Source organism: Sander lucioperca, chromosome 11 (genome assembly GCF_008315115.2).
Source record: "Sander lucioperca isolate FBNREF2018 chromosome 11, SLUC_FBN_1.2, whole genome shotgun sequence".
Taxonomy (NCBI): Eukaryota; Metazoa; Chordata; class Actinopteri; order Perciformes; family Percidae; genus Sander; species Sander lucioperca.
This window is the reverse complement of record NC_050183.1, coordinates 5,043,666-5,070,987: the sequence shown is the minus strand read 5'-3', so window position 1 is coordinate 5,070,987 and position 27,322 is coordinate 5,043,666. Positions and strand designations below refer to the sequence as shown.

Sequence of the window (27,322 nt, the reverse complement as noted above, 5' to 3'; positions counted from 1 at the left end):
GTGACATTTTTCGACGTACTATACTATGACATTTATTCAACATGCTATACTATGAATTTTTTTTCAAAATTTTCGACATAACTATACTATGACTTTTTTTTCGACATACTATACTATGACTTTTGTTCAAAATTTTCGACATACTATGACTTTTTTTCAAAATTTTCGACATACTATGACTTTTTTTGACATACTATACTATGACCTTTTTTCGACATACTATACTGTGACTTTTTTCAAAATTTTCGACATACTATACTATGACTTTTTTCGACATACTATACTATGAATTTTTTTCAAAATTTTCTACATACTATATTATAATTTTTTTTCAAAATTTTCGACATACTATACTACGACTTCTTTTTCAAAACTTTCGACATACTATACTATGACTTTTTTTCAAAATTTTCGAAATACTATACTACGACTTCTTTTTCAAAACTTTCGACATACTATACTGACTTTTTTTCAAAATTTTCGACATACTATACTATACTATGACTTTTTTTCGACATGCTATACTATGACTTTTTTTTCAAGATCTTCGACATACTATACTATGACTTTTTTCAAATTTGTCGACATATATAACTTATGACTTTTTTCGACATACTATACTATGACTTTTTTCGACATACTATGACTTTTTTTCAAAATTTTCGACATACTAGACTGACTTTTTTTGACATACTAGACTATGACCTTTTTTCGACATACTATACTGTGACTTTTTTCAAAATTTTCGACATACTATACTATGACTTTTTTCGACATACTATACTATGACTTTTTTTTCGACATACTATACTATGAATTTTTTTCAAAATTTTCTACATACTATATTATGACTTTTTTTTCAAAATTTTCGACATACTATACTACGACTTCTTTTTCAAAACTTTCGATATACTATACTATGACTTTTTTTCAAAATTTTCGACATACTATACTATACTATGACTTTTTTTCGACATACTATACTATGACTTTTTTCGACACACTATACTATGACCTTTTTTCGAAATACTATACTGTGACTTTTTTCAAAATTTTCGACATACTATACTGACTTTTTTCGACATACTATACTATGACTTTTTTCGACATACTATACTATGACTTTTTTTCGACATACTATACTATGATTTTTTTTCAAACTTTTCTACATACTATATTATGACTTTTTTTTCAAAATTTTCGACGATTTGAATATGACTTTTTTCAAATTTGTCGACATATATGACTTATGACTTTTTTCGACATACTATACTATGACTTTTTTTTCAAAAACTTTAGACATACTATACTATGACTTTTTTCGACATGCTATACTATGACTTTTTTTTTCAAAATTTTCGACATACTATTGTCTTTAAAAAAATGTTTTGACATACTATGACTTTTTTTCGACATTCTATACTATGACTTTTTTTCGACACACTATACTATGACTTCTTTCGACATACTATAGTATGACTTTTTCTTCAAAATTTTTGACATACTATACAATGACTTTTTTTCAAAATTTTCAACATACTAGACTATGACTTTTTTTGACATACTAGACTGACTTTTTTCGACATACTATACTATGACTTTTTTTTCAAAATTTTCGACATAGTATACTATGACCTTTTTTCGACATACTATACTGTGACTTTTTCGAAATTTTCGACATACTATACTATGACTTTTTTTCAAAATTTTCGACATACTATACTATGACTTTGTTTCAAAACTTTTGACATACTATACGGACTTTTTTCGACATACTATACTATGACTTTTTTTCGACATACTATACTATGACTTTTTTCGACATACTACACTATGACTTTTTTTTCAAAATTTTCGACATACTATACTATGACTTTTCAAAATTTTCAACATACTATACTATGACTTTGTTTCAAAACTTTTGACATACTATACTGACTTTTTTCGACATACTATACCATGACTTTTTTTGACATACTATACTGTGACTTTTTTCAAAATTTTCGAAATACTATACTGAAATTTTCGACATACTATACTATGACTTTTTTTTCAAAATTTTCGACGTACTATACTATGACTTTTTTTCGACATACTATACTATGACTTTTTTCAAATTTGTCGACATATCATATGACATGACTTTTTTTGACATACTACACTGACTTTTTTCAAAATTTTCGATATACTATACTATGACTTTGTTTCAAAACTTTTCACATACTATACTAACTTTTTTCGACATACTATACTATGACTTTTTTTCGACATACTATACCATGACTTTTTTTGACATACTATACTGTGACTTTTTTCAAAATTTTCGAAATACTATACTGAAATTTTCAACATACTATACTATGACTTTTTTTTCAAAATTTTCGACGTACTATACTATGACTTTTTTTTCAAAATTTTCGATATACTATACTATGACTTTTTTCAAATTTGTCGACATATCATATGACTTATGACTTTTTTCGACATACTACACTGACTTTTTTTTCAAAATTTTCAACATACTATACTATGACAATTTTCGAAATACTATACTGAAATTTTCAACATACTAGACTATGACTTTTTTTGACATACTAGACTGACTTTATTTCGAAATAATATACTATGACTTTTTTTCGACATACTATACTATGACTTTTTTTTCAAACTTTTCGACATACAGTACTATGACTTTGTTTCAAAACTTTCGACATACTATACTGACTTTTTTCGACATACTATACTATGACTTTTTTCGACATACTATACTATGACTTTTTTCGACATACTATACTATGACTTTATTTCGACATACTATACTATGAATGTTTTTCAAAATTTTTGATGTACTATACTATGACTTTTTTTCGAAATACTATACTATGACTTTTTTTCAACATACTATACTATAACTTCTTTGTTCAAAACTTTCGACATACTATACTATGAGCTTTTTTTCAACCTACTATACTATGAATTTTTTTCACAATTTTCGATATACTATACTATGACTTTTTTCAAATTTGTCGACCTATCATATGACTTATGACTTTTTCCGACATACTATACTATGACTTTTTCCGACATACTATACTATGACCTTTTTTCGACATACTATACTGTGACTTTTTTCAAAATTTTCGACATACTATACTATGACTTTGTTTCAAAACTTTCGACATACTATACTGACTTTTTTTCGACATACTATACTATGACTTTTTTTCGACATACTATACTATGACTTTTTCAAATTTGTCGACATATCGTATGACTTTTTTCGACATACTATACTATGACTTTTTTCGACATACTATACTATGACTTTATTTCGACATACTATACTATGAATGTTTTTCAAAATTTTTGACGTACTATACTATGACTTTTTTTCGACATACTATACTATGACTTTTTCAAATTTGTCGACATATCGTATGACTTTTTTCGACATACTATACTATGAGCTTTTTTTCAACCTACTATACTATGAATTTTTTTCACAATTTTCGACATACTATACTATGACTTTTTTTGACATTCTATACTATGACTGTTTTCAACATACTATACTATTACTTTTTTCGACATTCTATACTATGACTTTTTTTCCACACACTATACTATGACTTCTTTCGACATACTATAGTATGACTTTTTCTTCAAAATTTTTGACATACTATACTATGACTTTTTTTCGACATACTATACTATGACTTTTTCAAATTTGTCGACATATCGTATGACTTTTTTCGACATACTATACTATGACTTTTTTCGACATACTATACTATGACTTTATTTCGACGTACTATACTATGAATGTTTTTCAAAATTTTTGACGTACTATACTATGACTTTTTTCGACATACTATACTATGACTTTGTTTCAAAACTTTCGACATACTATACTGACTTTTTTCGACATACTATACTATGACTTTTTTCGACATACTATACTATGACTTTTTTCAACATACTATACTATGACTTTTTTTCGACATACTATGAATGTTTTTCAAAATTTTCGACGTGCTATACTATGACTTTTTTTTCAAAATTTTCGATATACTATACTATGACTTTTTTCAAATTTGTCGACATATCATATGACTTATGACTTTTTTCGACATACTATACTATGACTTTTTTCGACATACTATACTATGACTTTTTTCAAATTTGTCGACATATCATATGACTTATGACTTTTTTCGACATACTATACTATGACTGTTTCAAAACTTTCGACATACTATACTGACTTTTTTCGAAATACTATACTATGAATGTTTTTCAACATACTATACTATGACCTTTTTTCGACATACTATACTGTGACTTTTTTCAAAACTTTCGACATACTATACTATGACTTTTTTCGACATACTATACTATGACTTTTTTCAACATACTATACTATGACCTTTTTTCGACATACTATACTGTGACTTTTTTCAAAATTTTCGACATACTATACTATGACTTTTTTTTCAAACTTTTCGACATACTGTACTATGACTTTGTTTCAAAACTTTCGACATACTATACTGACTTTTTTCGACATACTATACAATGACTTTTTTTCGACATACTATACTATGACTTTTTCAAATTTGTCGACATATCGTATGACTTTTTTCGACATACTATACTATGACTTTTTTCGACATACTATACTATGACTATTTTGACATACTATACTATGAATGTTTTTCAAAATTTTTGATGTACTATACTTTGACTTTTTTTTTCGAAATACTATACTATGACTTTTTTTCAACATACTATACTATAACTTCTTTGTTCAAAACTTTCGACATAGTATACTATGACTTTTTTTTCAAATTTGTCGACCTACTATGCCATGACTTTTTTCTGACTTTTTTCGACATACTATACTATGACTTTTTTTTCAAAATTTTCGACATACTATACTATGACTTTGTTTCAAAACTTTCGACATACTATACTGACTTTTTTCGACATACTATACTATGACTTTTTTCGACATACTATACTATGACTTTTTTCAACATACTATACTATGACTTTTTGTGACATACTATACTATGACTTTTTTCAACATACTATACTATGACTTTTTTCGACATACTATACTATGACTTTTTTCGACATACTATGACTTTTTTCAAATTTGTCGACATATCATATGACTTTTTTCGACATACTATACTATGACTTTTTTCGACATACTATACTATGACTTTGTTTCAAAACTTTCGACATACTATACTGACTGTATTTCGACACATTATACTTTGACTTTTTCAAATTTGTCGACATATCGTATGACTTTTTTCGACATACTATACTATGACTTTTTTTCGACATACTATACTATGACTTTTTTTTCAAATTTGTCGACCTACTATGCCATGACTTTTTTCTGACTTTTTTCGACATACTATACTATGACTTTTTTTTCTAAATTTTCGACATACTATACTATGACTTTTTTTTCAAAATTTTCGATATACTATACTATGACTTTTTTCAAATTTGTCGACCTACTATGCCATGACTTTTTTCTGACTTGTTTCGACATACTATACTATGACTTTTTTCGACATACTATACCATGACTTTTTTTGACATTACTATGACCTTTCTTTTGACATACTATACTGTGACTTTTTTCAAAATGTTCGAAATACTATACTGAAATTTTCAACATACTAGACTATGACTTTTTTTGACATACTAGACTGACTTTTTTTCGACATACTATACTATGACTTTATTTCGACATACTATACTATGAATGTTTTTCAAAATTTTTGACGTACTATACTATGACTTTTTTCGACATACTATACTATGACTTTGTTTCAAAACTTTCGACATACTATACTGACTTTTTTTGACATACTATACTATGACTTTTTTCGACATACTATACTATGACTTTTTTCGACATACTATACTATGACCTTTTTTCGACATACTATACTGTGACTTTTTTCAAAATTTTCGACATACTATACTATGACTTTTTTTTCAAACTTTTCGACATACTGTACTATGACTTTGTTTCAAAACTTTCGACATACTATACTGACTTTTTTCGACATACTATACAATGACTTTTTTTCGACATACTATACTATGACTTTTTCAAATTTGTCGACATATCGTATGACTTTTTTCGACATACTATACTATGACTTTTTTCGGCATACTATACTATGACTTTATTTCGACATACTATACTATGAATGTTTTTCAAAATTTTTGACGTTCTATACTATGACTTTTTTTTTCTCGACATACTATACTATGACTTTTTCAAATTTGTTGACATATCTTATGACTTTTTTCGACATACTATACTATGAGCTTTTTTTCAACCTACTATACTATGAATTTTTTTCACAATTTTCGACCGACTATACTATGACATTTTTTCAAATTTGTCGACATATGACTTATGACTGTTTTCAACATACTATACTTACTTTTTCGACATTCTATACTATGACTTTTTTCGACACACTATACTATGACTTCTTTCGACATACTATACTATGACTTTTTTTCAAAATTTTCAACATACTAGACTATGACTTTTTTTGACATACTATACTATGACTTTTTTTCGACATACTATACTATGACTTTTTCAAATTTATCGACATATCGTATGACTTTTTTCGACATACTATACTATGACTTTTTTCGACATACTATACTATGAATGTTTTTCAAAATTTTTGACGTACTATACTATGACTTTTTTCGACATACTATACTATGACTTTTTTCAACATACTATACTATGACCTTTTTTCGACATACTATACTGTGACTTTTTTCAAAATTTTCGACATACTATACTATGACTTTTTTTCAAACTTTTCGACATACTGTACTATGACTTTGTTTCAAAACTTTCGACATACTATACTGACTTTTTTCAACATACTATACGACTTTTTTTCGACATACTATACTATGACTTTTTCAAATTTGTCGACATATCGTATGACTTTTTTCGACATACTATACTATGACTTTTTTCGACATACTATACTATGACTTTATTTCGACATACTATACTATGAATGTTTTTCAAAATTTTTGATGTACTATACTATGACTTTTTTTTTCTCGAAATACTATACTATGACTTTTTCAACATACTATACTATAACTTCTTTGTTCAAAACTTTCGACATACTATACTATGAGCTTTTTTTCAACCTACTATACTATGATTTTTTTCACAATTTTCGACATACTATACTATGAGCTTGTTTTCAACCTACTATACTATGACTTTTTTTCAAATTTGTCGACATTTGACTTATGACTTTTTTCGACATACTATACTATGACTTTTTTTGACATTCTATACTATGACTGTTTTCAACATACTATACTATGACTTTTTTTCGACACACTATACTATGACTTCTTTCGACATACTATAGTATGACTTTTTCTTCAAAATTTTTGACATACTATACTATGACTTTTTTTCAAAATTTTCAACATACTAGACTGACTTTTTTTGACATACTAGACTGACTTTTTTTCGACATACTATACCATGACTTTTTCAAATTTGTCGACATATCGTATGACTTTTTTCGACATACTATACTATGACTTTTTTCGACATACTATACTATAACTTCTTTGTTCAAAACTTTCGACATACTAGACTATGACTTTTTTTGACATACTAGACTGACTTTTTTTCGACATACTATACTATGACTTTTTTCAAATTTGTCGACTTATCATATGACTTATGACTTTTTTCGACATACTATACTATGACTTTTTTCAACACTTTTTCACATACTATACTGAATTTTTTTCACAATTTTCGACCGACTATACTATGACATTTTTTCAAATTTGTCGACATATGACTTATGACTGTTTTCAACATACTATACTATTACTTTTTTCGACATTCTATACTATGACTTTTTTTCGACACACTATACTATGACTTCTTTCGACATACTATACTATGACTTTTTTTCAAAATTTTCAACATACTAGACTATGACTTTTTTTGACATACTATACTATGACTTTTTTTCGACATACTATACTATGACTTTTTCAAATTTATCGACATATCGTATGACTTTTTTCGACATACTATACTATGACTTTTTTCGACATACTATACTATGAATGTTTTTCAAAATTTTTGACGTACTATACTATGACTTTTTTCGACATACTATACTATGACTTTTTTCAACATACTATACTATGACCTTTTTTCGACATACTATACTGTGACTTTTTTCAAAATTTTCGACATACTATACTATGACTTTTTTTTCAAACTTTTCGACATACTGTACTATGACTTTGTTTCAAAACTTTCGACATACTATACTGACTTTTTTCAACATACTATACGACTTTTTTTCGACATACTATACTATGACTTTTTCAAATTTGTCGACATATCGTATGACTTTTTTCGACATACTATACTATGACTTTTTTCGACATACTATACTATGACTTTATTTCGACATACTATACTATGAATGTTTTTCAAAATTTTTGATGTACTATACTTTGACTTTTTTTTAGAAATACTATACTATGACTTTTTTTCAACATACTATACTATAACTTCTTTGTTCAAAACTTTCGACGTACTATACTATGAGCTTTTTTTCAACCTACTATACTATGAATTTTTTTCACAATTTTCGACATACTATACTATGAGCTTGTTTTCAACCTACTATACTATGACTTTTTTTCAAATTTGTCGACATTTGACTTATGACTTTTTTCGACATACTATACTATGACTTTTTTTGACATTCTATACTATGACTGTTTTCAACATACTATACTATGACTTTTTTTCGACACACTATACTATGACTTCTTTCGACATACTATAGTATGACTTTTTCTTCAAAATTTTTGACATACTATACTATGACTTTTTTTCAAAATTTTCAACATACTAGACTGACTTTTTTTGACATACTAGACTGACTTTTTTTCGACATACTATACCATGACTTTTTCAAATTTGTCGACATATCGTATGACTTTTTTCGACATACTATACTATGACTTTTTTCGACATACTATAATATAACTTCTTTGTTCAAAACTTTCGACATACTAGACTATGACTTTTTTTGACATACTAGACTGACTTTTTTTCGACATACTATACTATGACTTTTTTCAAATTTGTCGACTTATCATATGACTTATGACTTTTTTCGACATACTATACTATGACTTTTTTCGACATACTATACTATGACCTTTTTTCGACATACTATACTATGACTTTTTTTCAAAATTTTCGACATACTATACTATGACTTTGTTTCAAAACTTTTGACATACTATACTGACTTTTTTCGACATACTATACTATGACTTTTTTCGACATACTATACTATGACTTTTTTTGACATTACTATGACCTTTCTTTTGACATACTATACTGTGACTTTTTTCGACATACTATACTATGACTTTTTTCGACATACTATACTATGACTTTTTTCGACATACTATACTATGACTTTTTTTCGACATACTATGAATGTTTTTCAAAATTTTCGACGTACTAGACTGACTTTTTTTGACATACTAGACTGACTTTTTTTCGACATACTATACCATGACTTTTTCAAATTTGTCGACATATCGTATGACTTTTTTCGACATACTATACTATGACTTTTTTCGACATACTATACTATAACTTCTTTGTTCAAAACTTTCGACATACTAGACTATGACTTTTTTTGACATACTAGACTGACTTTTTTTCGACATACTATACTATGACTTTTTTCAAATTTGTCGACTTATCATATGACTTATGACTTTTTTCGACATACTATACTATGACTTTTTTCGACATACTATACTATGACCTTTTTTCAACCTACTATACTATGAATTTTTTTCACAATTTTCGACCGACTATACTATGACATTTTTTCAAATTTGTCGACATATGACTTATGACTGTTTTCAACATACTATACTATTACTTTTTTCGACATTCTATACTATGACTTTTTTTCGACACACTATACTATGACTTCTTTCGACATACTATACTATGACTTTTTTTCAAAATTTTCAACATACTAGACTATGACTTTTTTTGACATACTATACTATGACTTTTTTTCGACATACTATACTATGACTTTTTCAAATTTATCGACATATCGTATGACTTTTTTCGACATACTATACTATGACTTTTTTCGACATACTATACTATGAATGTTTTTCAAAATTTTTGACGTACTATACTATGACTTTTTCGACATACTATACTATGACTTTTTTCAACATACTATACTATGACCTTTTTTCGACATACTATACTGTGACTTTTTTCAAAATTTTCGACATACTATACTATGACTTTTTTTTCAAACTTTTCGACATACTGTACTATGACTTTGTTTCAAAACTTTCGACATACTATACTGACTTTTTTCAACATACTATACGACTTTTTTTCGACATACTATACTATGACTTTTTCAAATTTGTCGACATATCGTATGACTTTTTTCGACATACTATACTATGACTTTTTTCGACATACTATACTATGACTTTATTTCGACATACTATACTATGAATGTTTTTCAAATTTTTGATGTACTATACTTTGACTTTTTTTTAGAAATACTATACTATGACTTTTTTTCAACATACTATACTATAACTTCTTTGTTCAAAACTTTCGACGTACTATACTATGAGCTTTTTTTCAACCTACTATACTATGAATTTTTTTCACAATTTTCGACATACTATACTATGAGCTTGTTTTCAACCTACTATACTATGACTTTTTTTCAAATTTGTCGACATTTGACTTATGACTTTTTTCGACATACTATACTATGACTTTTTTTGACATTCTATACTATGACTGTTTTCAACATACTATACTATGACTTTTTTTCGACACACTATACTATGACTTCTTTCGACATACTATAGTATGACTTTTTCTTCAAAATTTTTGACATACTATACTATGACTTTTTTTCAAAATTTTCAACATACTAGACTGACTTTTTTTGACATACTAGACTGACTTTTTTTCGACATACTATACCATGACTTTTTCAAATTTGTCGACATATCGTATGACTTTTTTCGACATACTATACTATGACTTTTTTCGACATACTATAATATAACTTCTTTGTTCAAAACTTTCGACATACTAGACTATGACTTTTTTTGACATACTAGACTGACTTTTTTTCGACATACTATACTATGACTTTTTTCAAATTTGTCGACTTATCATATGACTTATGACTTTTTTCGACATACTATACTATGACTTTTTTCGACATACTATACTATGACCTTTTTTCGACATACTATACTATGACTTTTTTTCAAAATTTTCGACATACTATACTATGACTTTGTTTCAAAACTTTTGACATACTATACTGACTTTTTTCGACATACTATACTATGACTTTTTTCGACATACTATACTATGACTTTTTTTGACATTACTATGACCTTTCTTTTGACATACTATACTGTGACTTTTTTCGACATACTATACTATGACTTTTTTCGACATACTATACTATGACTTTTTTCGACATACTATACTATGACTTTTTTTCGACATACTATGAATGTTTTTCAAAATTTTCGACGTACTATACTATGACTTTTTTTTCTAAATTTTCTACATACTGTACTATGACTTTGTTTCAAAACTTTCGACATACTATACTGACTGTATTTCGACATGTTATTCTTTGACTTTTTCAAATTTGTCGACATATCATATGACTTTTTTCGACATACTATACTATGACTTTTTTTCGACATACTATACTATGACTTTTTTTTCAAATTTGTCGACCTACTATGCCATGACTTTTTTCTGACTTTTTTCGACATACTATACTATGACTTTTTTTTCAAAATTTTCGACATACTATACTATGACTTTGTTTCAAAACTTTCGACATACTATACTGACTTTTTTCGACATACTATACTATGACTTTTTTCGACATACTATACTATGACTTTTTTCAACATACTATACTATGACTTTTTTTCGACATACTATGAATGTTTTTCAAAATTTTCGACATGCTATACTATGACTTTTTCTTCAAAATTTTCCATATACTATACTATGACTTTTTTCAAATTTGTCGACATATCATATTTTTTTTTTTCAAAATTTTCAACATACTAGACTATGACTTTTTTTGACATACTAGACTGACTTTTTTTCAACATACTATACTATGACTTTTTCAAATTTGTCGACATATCGTATGACTTTTTTCGACATACTACACTATGACTTTTTTCGACATACTATACTATGACTTTATTTCGACATACTATACTATGAATGTTTTTCAAAATTTTTGACGTACTGTACTATGACTTTTTTTTTTCGAAATACTATACTATGACTTTTTTTCAACATACTATACTATAACTTCTTTGTTCAAAACTTTTGACATACTAGACTATGACTTTTTTTGACATACTAGACTGACTTTTTTTCGACATACTATACTATGACTTTTTCAAATTTGTCGACATATCGTATGACTTTTTTCGACATACTATATTTTGACTTTTGTTGACATACTATACTATGACTTTATTTCAACATACTATACTATGAATGTTTTTCAAAATTTTTGACGTACTATACTATGACTTTTTTTTTCTCGAAATACTATACTATGACTTTTTTTCAACATACTATACTATAACTTCTTTGTTCAAAACTTTCGACATACTATACTATGACTTTGTTTCAAAACTTTCGACATACTATACTGACTTTTTTCGACATACTATACTATGACTTTTTTCGACATACTATACTATGACTTTTTTCAACATACTATACTATGACTTTTTTTCGACATACTATGAATGTTTTTCAAAATTTTCGACGTGCTATACTATGACTTTTTTTTCAAAATTTTCCATATACTATACTATGCCTTTTTTCAAATTTGTCGACATATCATATGACTTATGACTTTTTTCGACATACTATACTATGACTTTTTTCGACATACTATACTATGACTTTGTTTCAAAACTTTCGACATACTATACTGACTGTATTTCGACATATTATACTTTGACTTTTTCAAATTTGTCGACATATCGTATGACTTTTTTCGACATACTATACTATGACTTTTTTTCGACATACTATACTATGACTTTTTTTTCAAATTTGTCGACCTACTATGCCATGACTTTTTTCTGACTTTTTTCGACATACTATACTATGACTTTTTTTTCTAAATTTTCGACATACTATACTATGACTTTTTTTTCTAAATTTTCGATATACTATACTATGACTTTTTTCAAATTTGTCGACCTACTATGCCATGACTTTTTTCTGACTTGTTTCGACATACTATACTATGACTTTTTTTCGACATACTATACTATGACTTTTTTCGACATTACTATGACCTTTTTTTTGACATACTATATGTGACTTTTTTCAAAATCTTCGAAATTCTATACTGAAATTTTCGACATACTATACTATGACTTTTTTTCGACATACTATACTATGACTTTTTTCGACATACTATACTATGACTTTTTTCGACATTACTATGACCTTTTTTTTGACATACTATATGTGACTTTTTTCAAAATTTTTGAAATACTATACTGAAATTTTCGACATACTATACTATGACTTTTTTTTCAAAATTTTCGATATACTATACTATGACTTTTTTCAAATTTGTCGACCTATCATATGACTTATGACTTTTTTCGACATACTATACTATGACTTTTTTCGACATACTATACTGTGACATTTTCGACATACAATACTATGACTTTTTTTCAAAATTTTCGACATAATATACTATGACTTTGTTTCAAAACTTTTGACATACTATACTGACTTTTTTCGACATACTATACTATGACTGTTTTTCAACATACTATACCATGACTTTTTTGACATTACTATGACCTTTCTTTTGACATACTATACTGTGACTTTTTTCAAAATTTTCGAAATACTATACTGAAATTTTCAACATACTAGACTATGACTTTTTTTGACATACTAGACTGACTTTTTTTCGACATACTATACTATGACTTTTTTTCGACATACTATACTATGACTTTTTCAAATTTGTCGACCTATCATATGACTTATGACTTTTTTCGACATACTATACTATGACTTTTTTCGACATACTATACTATGACCTTTTTTCGACATACTATACTGTGACTTTTTCAAAATTTTCGACATACAATACTATGACTTTTTTTCAAAACTTTTGACATACTATACTGACTTTTTTCGACATACTATACTATGACCTTTTTTCGACATACTATACTGTGACTTTTTCAAAATTTTCGACATACAATACTATGACTTTTTTTCAAAATTTTCGACATACTATACTATGACTTTGTTTCAAAACTTTTGACATACTATACTGACTTTTTTCGACATACTATACTATGACTTTTTTTCAAAGCAGCGATGAGATCCCCAGCCCACCGAACTGCAACCCCTCTCCACCCCGACTACGCCTCGATATCCTGTTCATAAATACTACAAACAGGATTGGTGACAAAGCGCAGCCCTGGCGGAGGCCAACTCTCACCTGAAACGAGTCCGACTTACTGCCGAGAACCCGGACACAGCTCTCGCTTTGGTTGTACAGAGATTGGATGGCCCTGAGAAGGGACCCCCTCACCCCATACTCCCGCAGCACCTCCCACAGTATCTCCCGGGGGACCCGGTCATAGGCCTTCTCCAGATCCACAAAGCACATGTAGACCGGTTGGGCATACTCCCAGGCTCCCTCCAGGATCCTTGCGAGAGTAAAGATCTGGTCCGTTGTTCCACGACCAGGACGGAATCCGCATTGTTCCTCTTCAACCTGAGGTTCGACTATCGACCGAACCCTCCTTTCCAGCACCTTGGAGAAGACTTTACCAGGGAGGCTGAGAAGTGTGATACCCCTATAATTGGCACACACCCTCTGGTCCCCCTTTTTGAAAAGGGGAACCACCACCCCGGTCTGCCACTCCTTAGGCACCGTCCCAGACTTCCACGCAATGTTGAAGAGGCGTGTCAACCAAGACAACCCCTCCACACCCAGAGCTTTAAGCATTTCTGGACGGATCTCATCAATCCCTGGGGCTTTGCCACTGTGGAGTTGTTTAACTACCTCAGCAACTTCCACCAGGGAAATTGACGACAATCCCCCATCATCCTCCATCATCCTCCAGCTCTGCCTCTACCATAGAGGGCGTATTAGTCGGATTTAGGAGTTCCTCAAAGTGCTCCTTCCACCGCCCTATTACCTCCTCAGTTGAGGTCAACAGCGTCCCATCCTTACTGTACACAGCTTGGATGGTTCCCCGCTTCCCCCTCCGGAGGTGGCGAACGGTTTTCCAGAAGCACCTTGGTGCCGACCGAAAGTCCTTCTCCATGTCTTCTCCGAACCTCTCCCACACCCGCTGCTTTGCCTCTTTCACGGCAGAGGCTGCAGCCCTTCGGGCCCTTCGGTACCTTGCCACTGCCTCCGGAGTCCTCTGGGATAACATATCCCGGAAAGACTCCTTCTTCAGTCGGACGGCTTCCCTGACCACCGGTGTCCACCACGGTGTTCGTGGGTTACCGCCCCTTGAGGCACCTAAGACCCTAAGACCACAGCTCCTCGCCGCAGCTTCAGCAATGGAAACTTTGAACATTGTCCACTCGGGTTCAATGCCCCCAGCCTCCACAGGGATGCACGAAAAGCTCCACCGGAGGTGTGAGTTGAAAGTCTGTCGGACAGGGGCCTCCTCCAGACGTTCCCAATTTACCCGCATTACCCGTTTGGGCTTACCAGGTCTGTCCAGAGTCTTCCCCCACCCTCTGACCCAACTCACCACCAGATGGTGATCGGTTGACAGCTCTGCCCCTCTCTTCACCCGAGTGTCCAAAACATACGGCCTCAGATCAGATGAAACGATTATAAAATCGATCATTGACCTTTGGCCTAGGGTGCTCTGGTACCAAGTACACTTATGAGCATCCCTATGTTCGAACATGGTGTTCGTTATAGACAATCCATGACTAGCACAGAAGTCCAACAACAAACAACCACTCTGGTTTAGATCAGGGAGGCCGTTCCTCCCAATCACGCCTCTCCATGTGTCTCCATCATTGCCCACGTGCGCGTTGAAGTCCCCCAGCAGAACTATGGAGTCCCCCACTGGAGCCCCATATAGGACTCCACTCAAGGTCTCCAAGAAGGCCGAATACTCCGAACTCTTGTTTGGTGCATATGCACAAACAACAGTCAGAGTTTTCCCCCCCACAACCCGCAGGCGTAGGGAGGCGACCCTCTCGTCCACCGGGGTAAACTCCAACGTAGCGGCGCTCAGCCGGGGGCTTGTGAGTATCCCCACACCCGCCCGGCGCCTCACACCCTGGGCAACTCCGGAGAAGAAAAGAGTCCAACCCCTATCCAGGAGTATGGTTCCAGAACCGAGACTGTGCGTAGAGGTATGCCCCACCAGATCTAACCAGTAGCGCTCCACCTCCCGCACCAGTTCCGGCTCCTTCCCCCACAGAGAGGTGACATTCCACGTCCCCAGAGCCAGCGTCTGCTGTCCGGGTCTGGTCCGTCGAGGCCCCTGACCTTCACTGCCACCCATGTGGCAGCGCACCCGACCCCAGCGGTTCCTCCCACAGGTGGTGGGCCCATGGGATGGAGAGATGGATGCCACGTAGCTTTTTCGGGCTGTGCCCGGCCGGGCTCCGTGGCAAACCCGGCCACCAGACGCTCGCTGACGAGCCCTCCATCTGGGCCTGGCTCCAGATGGGGGCCCCGGGCTTCCTCCGGGCAGGGTCACTCCATCTCTTCCTCGGTCACTCATAGGGTTTTTGAACCATTCTTTGTCTGGCCCCTCACCTGAGACCACTTTGCCTTGGGAGACCCTACCAGGAGCACAAAGCTCCAGACAACACAGCCCTCAGGTTCATAGGGACACACAAACCTCTCCACCACGATAAGGTGATGGTTTTCGACATACTATACTATGACTTTTTTTTCAAATTTGTCGACCTACTATGCCATGATGTTTTTCTGACTTTTTTCGACATACTATACTATGACTTTTTTTTCAAAATTTTCGACATACTATACTATGACTTTATTTCGACATACTATACTATGACCTTTTTTCGACATACTATACTGTGACTTTTTTCAAAATTTTCGACATACTATACTATGACTTTTTTTTCAAACTTTTCGACATACTATACTATGACTTTTTTTTCAAAATTTTCGACATACTATACTATGACTTTATTTCGACATACTATACTATGAATGTTTTTCAAGATTTTTGACGTACTATACTATGACTTTTTTTTTTCGAAATACTATACTATGACTTTTTTTCAACATACTATACTATGATTTTTTTTCGCAATTTTCGATATACTATACTATGACTTTTTTCAAATTTGTCGACCTATCATATGACTTTTTCCGACATACTATACTATGACTTTTTCCGACATACTATACTATGACCTTTTTTCGACATACTATACTGTGACTTTTTTCTCAAACTTTTCGACATACTGTACTATGACTTTGTTTCAAAACTTTCGACATACTATACTGACTTTTTTCGACATACTATACTATGACTTTTTTCGACATACTATACTATGACTTTTTCAAATTTGTCGACATATCGTATGACTTTTTTCGACATACTATACTATGACTGTTTTCAACATACTATACTATTACTTTTTTCGACATTCTATACTATGACTTCTTTCGACACACTATAGTATGACTTTTTCTTCAAAATGTTTGACATACTATACTTTGATTTTTTTTTGACATACTAGACTGACTTTTTTTCGACATACTATACTATGACTTTTTTTTCAATTTGTCGACCTACTATGCCATGACTTTTTTCTGACTTTTTTCGACATACTATACTATGACTTTTTTTTCAAAATTTTCGACATACTATACTGACTTTTTTTTCAAACTTTTTGACATACTGTACTATGACTTTGTTTCAAAATTTTCGACATACTATACTATGACTGTTTTAAACATACTATACTATTACTTTTTTCGACATTCTATACTATGACTTTTTTTCGACATACTATACTATGACTGTTTTCAACATACTATACTATTACTTTTTTCAACATACTATACTATGACTTTTTTTCAAAATTTTCAACATACTAGACTATGACTTTTTTTGACATACTAGACTGACTTTTTTTCGACATGCTATACTATGACTTTTTTTTCAAATTTGTCGACCTACTATGCCATGACTTTTTTCTGACTTTTTTCGACATACTATACAATGACTTTTTTTTCAAAATTTTCGACATACTATACTATGACTTTTTTTTCAAAATTTTCGACGTACTATACTATTACTTTTTTTTCAAAATTTTCGATATACTATGACTTTTTTCAAATTTGTCGACATATGACTTTTTTCGACATACTATACTATGACCTTTTTTCGACATACTATACTGTGACTTTCTTTCAAAACTTTTGACATACTATACTGACTTTTTTCGAAATACTATACTATGACTTTTTTTCAACATACTATACTATAACTTATTTTTTCAAAATGACATACTATATGACTTTTTTCAACATACTATACTATGACTTTTTTTCGACATACTATGACATTTTTCAACATGTTCGACATACTACGACTTTTTTTCAACATGCTATATACTATAACTTTTTTTCAAAATCTTCGACGTACTGTACTGTGACTTTTTTTTCAAAATTTTCGACATACTATACTATGACTTTTTTTCGACATACTATGAGCTTTTAAAATTTTTTTTTGACATACTATGACTTTTTTTCGACATAACTATACTATGACTTTTTTGTGACATACTATACTTTGTGGATTCAAACCCTGTACCTTCTTGCTGTGAGGCGACAGTGCTAACCATTGGTCCACCGTGGTGCTTTCCTATACTATGATTTTTTTTCCGACATACTATGACTGTTTTTCAAAATTTTCGACATACTATACTATGACTTTTCAAAATTTTTTATGGCATTCTATACTATGACTTTTTTCTTGTCTTTTTTGACATACTATACTATGACTTTTTTATGACATAATATACTAAGACTTTTTCATGACTTTTTATGACATACTGTACTATGATTTTTTCATAGTGTTTTATGATATACTATGACTTTTTAATGACTTTTTCATGACATACCATACTTTGACTTTTTTTATAACTTTTCATGATATACTATACTATGACTTTTTTATGATTTTTTTGACATACTATTCCGTGACTTTTTCATGACATACTACTGTATACTATGACTTTTTCATGACATACTGTACTATGACTTTTTCATAGTATTTTATGACATACCATACTTCGACTTTTTTCATAACTTTTCATGACATACTATACTATGACTTTTTCATGACATAATATACTTTGACTTTTTTAATAACATACTATTCTGTGACTTTTTCATGACCTACTACTGTATACTATGACTTTTTATGACCTACTATAGTATGACTTTTTTTACAACATGCTATATTTTGACTTTTACAGTTTTTCTCAGTTGTTTACACACTTCTGAACGCATATCTTATATTCTCTGAACTCTACACATAAATCCAAAAACACATGCATAAAAGGCACACCACATATCTGTCAATATTGTGTTTGTAGCTCTTATGTATATTACTCTTCATAAAAAACCTTTCATTGCTTTATTCATTCTCTTGTGCTTTGTTGAACTTGAAGTTGCAATGAGGTCTTTAAAATGTATGGTCTAAAAAGGTATTAAATTTAACTTCAGGATTCCTTTTTTTCCTCAGGACCAGAAAGGACAGATTCATCAGGTTTGGTATGATGACCCACAGAGTATTTGTCCCAAGGCAGAGTCGGTGAAATCTAAAGGTTTGAGGGGCATTGGCATGTGGAATGGCAACATCTTGGACTACAGAGATGAAGCAGTCGCCAGGCAGCAGTCCGCAATGATGTGGAATGCACTCTTAGGATGCTAGCTGGGATACGCTTGACACTGCTGCAGAAATTTACATCACCCCTCCTGTTTGTTGCTAAGTCAATATATCCCTTTGTAGCAGTAATGGGGTGTGGCTTCCCTCTGTTCAGGGATGCATACTTGCACTTCAGAGTTTATTGTGGTTTTTATTGCTGTTGTCATTGAATGTAGTTACGTCTCAGACATTCCTCTGTGCAAACTGAAAAAGACAACCAAGACATCTTTAATGTAAAATGTGTGATTGACCAATTTTAAACTTAATGAGATCTTTTATGCTTTTCATAAATAAAACATTTTCTGATAAATCTGTAAATTATTGAAGTTATACATAACCAGTTAAACATATGTTTTGCATTCTTCCTAACTAGCTTAAACCACCTGAGATATTCAAAAGGTCAACAGTCATCAACATTGCAACCATATCAGATCACATCAAATATGAAGTTATAATAAAATGCGGGAAAAGCAACAGCACAAAAATACAAAATGCGGGTACTAAATAGTAAGACTTGTAGAAAGTACAGATGCATAAAATCAAACAAATCAACATCAACTGCGGTCCCAGCAAAGGTTTTGTTCAGTTCTGTATGGACTGAATTAGATGGAGGTGCTTTGAACTTGCAGTCTGTCCCGTGTGGTATTTCCAAAACACAGAGAGGATGTGGGACCAGGATGAGAGGACTGGCTTTTCTTCTGGGCCAGCTCAGCCTTCAGGGCCCTCAGCTCTGTGGCAGCCTGTTTTCTCAACTACACAGCATGAAAGAATAACATGGTTTGTTAATATAATTCACCAGATGGTACACAAGCTATTAGGCAGTGGTGGAATGTATCCAAATACATTTACTCAAGTAGTGTACTTAAGTACAAATTTGAGGTGTACTTCACTTTCCATTGTAAGAAGCTTTTTTAATTCTACATTTTAAAGGCAAATATTGTGCTTTGTACCTTACTACATTTGTCTGAAGGCGTTAATTACTTCTCAGATTACAGTTTTTCATCCCCTTTCCTGTCCAGTGAAAACCACGTATCTCCACATTTGCTGATTTTAAATGTTTGTAATAAATTGAAGGATGAAGTCTTCCTTTAAATTGTCCTTCTTCATAAGATAAATAAACCCTCTTGGATCAGCTAGAAAAGCCTCATCACAAAGCTGAACACAGGGCTGTTTTTCTGAGCTCATGATACGTGGTTCTCACAGGACAGCGAAGCAGCAAACATGATGATCTTATAGAATGTTGCATTGCTGTAGATTAAATAACCTAAAAGTATATACAGTAAAGGAAGTAAAATTAGCACAACAGAATCATATAGTTTAACACTGACGGGACATTTTACTGCACAATGAATACTTTTACTTTTGAGACATTAAGTAGATTTTACTAATACTTTTTTGTTTTGAATGCAGGACTTTTATCCGCAGTAAAGTATTTTCACAGTTTGGTATTAGTACTCTGAATACTTCTTCCACCACTGGCTATTAGGCCATCGAGCCTCAACAAAGGCGCTCATTTAACATTAAAAGTAAAGATTTCAAATGTAGCATTCTTTTATTAGTTAAAATAATTATATATTTAATGTTAAAATATACAGATTTTGCTCTGCAGTACTACTTATAATAAAGTGTCCTTTAAGTTATGTATGTAGAACATTTTATGGAATCATATCACTTTTCAGTGCATTTTAGAACATGTACAGTATTTGTAGGATGTGTGTGCTACTTTGCCCATTTTTTTCAAATATGGCTCTTGACCAATTAGTTATTAACTTCCTTTGTTGCAGTTACCTTTATCTCTGTTACCAGCTTCATCTTGGCATCCTCTACCTTCCTCTTCAGGTTGTCAATCTCATGGCTCTCTGTCATGATCTGAATGATGAGCTCATTCTGAAAGTCATGATTTTTCAATCAGTCATGTACATGACTATTATTGTGGGGGGAGCCACAGGTGTTCCACTTTCAGGGCTTTGCAATTATGCATTGTTAATTATACCTGTGCTTTATATGCTACAAGTTAAAATCTATGCTGTGAAAAAGGTATATTGGCAATTCAAAATATCACTGTGTATCCAATGTTATGCAATATTTAGACTCTACTAAAGAATAAGGTTATGGAATCTTATCTCTGAGAAATTATTCACCCAAATACATACTTTTATACCTTTTAACAGACAATTCAGCACATAAAATCAAGATAAATTCCATTTTACCTTTATGGAAGATCTGCCCTGTCGTCTTGGCTTCCCTCTGTTGTCTCTGGCCTGGAGCTGGTGCAACAGTTTGTTGTAAAATGTCTCCAACTCCTGTCGTAAGTTTCTCAGATTTTCCTCCAGTGGTGCTGTGGCCTTCTTGGTTTCAAAATATTTCTTCTTCCAACTGTCACGTGCTTTACGTTGAAGAAAAAAGCAGCAAAATGTAGTTACTTTTGACAAATGTGTCCTTTGTATAGGAATACAAAATGTTCACTATTTTTATGTTATTGACAACTGCATTTAAAACAACAGGGGAAACGCTCTTCTGCAACTCAATATTAGCTATCAAGCAAAGCTTTTGTACTACAATATTTATGTAGATACATTTTTGTTTTACAACAGTAATCTGTAACAGGTTTGTTGAAGTACAGAAGGAACAAGTATGTTATGTTCTTGGGTTGACAGACTGCTGGCAAACTTAAGAACTTGTAATGACTCCTGATGCTTTTTTACTAGTAAGGTTTTTTACTACTAATGCCAGGATCAGACTACACGAATAACCATAAGAGTATTTTGTGCTCACCTTGGTTCCTGCGGTGTCGATTTTGAGCCAACAAATCTTTCCCCTTTCTTAGCAACTCTTGCCTTGTCCACTCCAGCTGCTTTCTCTCGTCCCTCACCAGCTTGATTTCCTTGATCAGTTCCTCTCCTAATAGAATCAGAAACATGTCATTTGTGTTAAAAAAAAATAATGATCATTAATCCTTGGTATGTGGCCAAAATGACAGCTTACTGTTTGTGTGAAAGACAGAAGAGGCAGTCGTTTTTTGAGTGACCACGGCCAAGTCTAGTCCCGAAGGAGGGGAGATAAGCTGAGACCGAGACAACACAGCTGCTCTCTCTGTCACCTAAAAATAAGGAAGAAATACAACATGATTCCTCCTCATCTGAATAGATTTTAGTGGACTATATTCCTGTTCTTTGTTCACATCAAAGACCTCACACACTCCACTAGACCCACCTGCTGAGAGTGGATTTTAGACTAACCACTGCAACAAACAAACTCTGGCTTGTTTTCAAAGCCCTATAAAAATCCTTGAAGAGCAACCTTTCCCATAGGTTTATACTCACAAGGAAAGACTGAAGAAGACATACTGAGACATGTTTTAAAGTTGTCAATATGTAATGCTATACATTACTCCACTTGTTGGTTTATTCCTGATGGACTTCAGTGCATGTACATCTTTTGGTTTCCCGAGCCTGCAAACAAACACACTGTTAGAGCAACCAGCAGTAGTTGTATAAGACTTCACTGCAGACAACAAGTGTGGCACTTGGTAATGCTGCACAGTACCCGTCTGTGAGGGAGAAGCCTGAATCTCTGTCCTCCAGAGACTGGGCGACTCCTAAATCTCTGGCCGCTCTGTTCTGTCTGTGGTACTGTTTCTTCTTTCTGCACGTTTCTTCGTTTTCTGGCGACTCCTTCACCTGAGCTGAATCAGCTTCGCACCCTTGTACAGCTGTAGATACAACAACATAAGAGCTTGAGTACTGTAATTTGTGAATTAGTTTGAAAAATAGCTCAAAATGTCATTTCTAAGATGCTTTGTGGCCGATGTACAAACCATTTCCACCATTGCAAAAACTGCCAGGTTACCCATATTATAAAATGTTAATGTCATTTCCACATTAAAACAAATACAAATTTGTTATGCATCATTTTGTGGCCATGTTCTTGTACGTTTGCCTGAAATGGACTTTTTCGGAGAAGATGAGGATATTTTGTAGCATGATATACTAAGATAAGACTGAACTGTCATTTTCTTACATTTACTACAATGATATGAGTCACAAGATGAGTGACAAGATCTGTTCTAAAACAATGGTGAATATCAGCAGCACACTACAGAAACATGCACTTTCATCACATGGGATAACTGCACTGCAGTGTCAGGCTGCAAATTTGTACAACTAGAGCGGACAGTGCATTCTTTGTTGCAGAGCAAAAGTTAATACATTGTAACTGTACTTTTACCTTTGTTCTGTGAAACTGGCTGTGGGGCCCTTTGATTCTGAGGCTTCCTTGGGCAACATTCCTGCTCTGCCCACTCTAACTTGTTGGAAGAGATATTCCCCTCTTCATTTTCTGCTTCTGCCTCCGAAGAACTATAGCTCTGCTCCTCATCTTCCTCCTCCTCTTCAAGGCTGCGGGTGGGAGGTGGCTGATGGGAACACTGGGGGATAAGGGGGAATTTAACAGGCTCCTTTGTTCCTGCTGGCAGGCTGCACGTCTTGGGAGGTTGGTAATAGGTCTGGTGGTCTGGAGAGCTGCCGCTGGTGTCTGGGCTGAGAGACTGGGAGCAAACACTGCTGTCATTCTCCACAGTGGGCAGCAGGTAAAGCTCTGGCTGTGGGGCCTGCCGACAGGTGACAACAACACATTCACGGGGCTTAATTGGTAAATAATGGAGCAGAGTAAGTATTATTGACATCCGTAGATCACCAGATAATGCAGAGCTACAAGGCTAACAAACAAATTATACCAGCTCGAACAACAGAAAAATCACTTGAATGCATATCCAAATTAAAAGGAAAAATAGCAGTGTAGATGGCATGACAACCAAAATGTAAAGCCTATAGTCAGACAAGTAGAGATGACTTCCTAGTTTTCTAAAGAATAAACATGGCAACAACATACATTTGTAATCCACCTGCAGCGACTGGGAGCATAAGAGTGTATTAGGTTTTATAGACATTTTGGTTATTCTGAAATACTTTTCTATATAATACAAAAAAAGGCTAAATCGCACTAAAAAAATTTAGAAAATGTAATATTTCCATGGACTTTTTAAATTGTCACTGATGTATTAAACTATTCCAAAGAAAAGAAAACTGTTAAATGCCAATATGGATTCTACATACATACGGTGGAGCGAAGGTTTTCACTTTCAGATCCCTCTCCTGTGTGCTCTTGACCTGTGATAGGAAAGAATTTGGTTGTAGTAAGAGGCATGGCAGTAATAACTGTGTGCTCTCTCGCTCTCTCTCACCCACACTCCCCCACATACACACACACACTCACACGTGAACTTGATAATCACAATGTCTGCATTGTTTCTCAGTACTGTCTGCCCGGTGAAACAAAACCAGCTACAGAAAACCACAGTAAACGGCCAGTTGTACTCACCAGTGCCAAACTGCGCCCCACACATTTCAGGAAGGAGAATTTGTCGATGCTCCTCTCAGCACCAAGAAGAGCTCCCAGTTCGCTTCTCAGAGTTTTCAAGGTGATGTCAGGATAAACCCTGACATCACAGTAATGAAAAAGAGATTTTAGATTACTGAACTGTAACACAGCATATCATCATAACAGTATAACAGATCCGTTTTCGCAGTCCTTTCGCAATGTGACCGGCCGCTCAGGAGAAACCCAGATAAAACCGTTTGTAATCTGGTTTTAGTAGATTATAGTTACCTGTTACAGTCTAAATGAGAAAATTTCATATTTGCTGGAATTTAGAGAAAAATCCCAAAGTATACAATCTGAATACCATAAACATATCAAGCTTTAAAAGCAATAAGGACACATTGGGAAAGTCACAGTGATTTACTCATGTTCTGCACTGTGCTTTGAAAACTTTACTGACACTTTGATCACTTTGACCTAATCAATGTAACAATGCGGAAATCTGCATGTCTTTTAAGCAACTTTTTACAGCGTGTGTATATATATATATATATATATAGCTTTTATATATATATATAGCTATATATATATAGCTTTTAGTGTTTTGAATCAAATTAAAAATGTCCAGCAGTTTCACCTGATAAAGCCGGCAGATATGAAGTTCTCTATGGCTTCAGCAGGGACTTTATTAAGCTTCACATTCCACTGGTCATCTGGCACATACAGCACATGGAGCTCCACGAACTAAAAACATAAAAACGGACATCATTAAGTATTAGTGTGCGTATTGGCATTATAAGCGAGTTACTATAGCCTACACGAAGACTTTTTGAATTATGCATTAATTCCCTCAACGTACCTTGCAACTGGCCGGTCTTCTGTCCTCAGGATATCTCACTGACTCACAAGACAGCTCCATTATCAGTCCAGCTCAACAAGGACAAGCAGAGAAACCGTTAGATTTCCGTTAGCTTTATCGCAGGGAGCCTTAATTGCTTTTTTTTGCTGCGACGACGTGGACTGCTCATTAACAATCCGGTGCAATCCAACACAGTAGCGCAGTGGAGCTTCTTTTATGAGAGTGCCAGCGGTGGTTGCTCTGGTGCTGGTGATGACAACTGCTGCAGGAAAAAAAAAATCAGCTAATCCAAACTGTGGTCACCACTGTCCTACAGGTTTCATCGGTTATGCAGGTAGCCTGTACAGTTTTTTTTTTTTTTGGAAGGTTAAATGTTGGTAGGGAAGTGATTGCATTTTATATCACACTATTATTGCGTTAAATTATAATTATAATTTAGGGAATTAGCCTATGTTAAGCCTTTATCGTTTTAGCAGCCTAAGTTAAGGCGACACGTGATGCTGTTTTACGTTGTTGTTTTATACCTGACTACTTACATAACTTCTGCATACAAAATAATTTTTAAAAAGTCACACATTATATTGATAACATTCAGGGTTTTATGTCGAGAGAATCTCGAGTTCTTCTTGAATATCTGGATATTCTGTCTGTGTGATAATACTTTATCGCCACAATTTCTATTGATGCTGCTTTCGCGTACACTGGAAATTGTCGTAAATATTAAGTTTAACGAGAAATTGTTTTGTTTTTTCCCCCAAAGCCTAGCCATGTTTTTGACGTGAGGTTTAGAGCGACCAGACAACATGAATTACGTCGACAATCATAACAAAACTGAAGTACACTATAAGATAACTTTTGGCAAATAAATTAACCAAAGCACAAAAAACGTGAAATCTACACATTTCCCTTTCATTGCTCTGAATTTAGAGC

General features: G+C 32.9%; 2 protein-coding genes across 3 annotated transcripts in view; one reads left to right on the top strand and one right to left on the bottom strand.

Moving 5' to 3' along the window:
• The window catches only part of ctbs (chitobiase, di-N-acetyl-), a 27,302-nt gene extending 6,838 nt beyond the window's left edge, over positions 1-20,464 (top strand). The window contains exon 7 of the mRNA XM_031307209.2: positions 19,972-20,464. Coding sequence (XP_031163069.1) covers positions 19,972-20,160 — 189 coding nt within the window. The 3' untranslated portion in view covers positions 20,161-20,464. The remainder of the gene's footprint in view (positions 1-19,971) is intronic.
• spata1 (spermatogenesis associated 1) lies at positions 20,303-27,322 on the bottom strand. Of its 2 annotated transcripts, none has more exons than XM_031307207.2 (12): positions 26,393-27,322; positions 26,171-26,277; positions 25,534-25,651; positions 25,269-25,322; positions 24,382-24,763; positions 23,701-23,866; positions 23,546-23,606; positions 23,140-23,254; positions 22,930-23,055; positions 22,365-22,540; positions 21,943-22,041; positions 20,303-20,906 (listed from the first exon to the last, which is right to left on the bottom strand). In XM_031307207.2, exons 1-12 carry the CDS (start codon positions 26,450-26,452, stop codon positions 20,757-20,759), a joined length of 1,614 nt encoding a protein of 537 aa, XP_031163067.1. In that variant the 5' UTR covers positions 26,453-27,322; the 3' UTR covers positions 20,303-20,756. The 2 variants fall into 2 exon arrangements, with proteins under 2 accessions (XP_031163067.1, XP_031163068.1); XM_031307208.2 differs by having other exon boundaries at positions 23,701-23,857.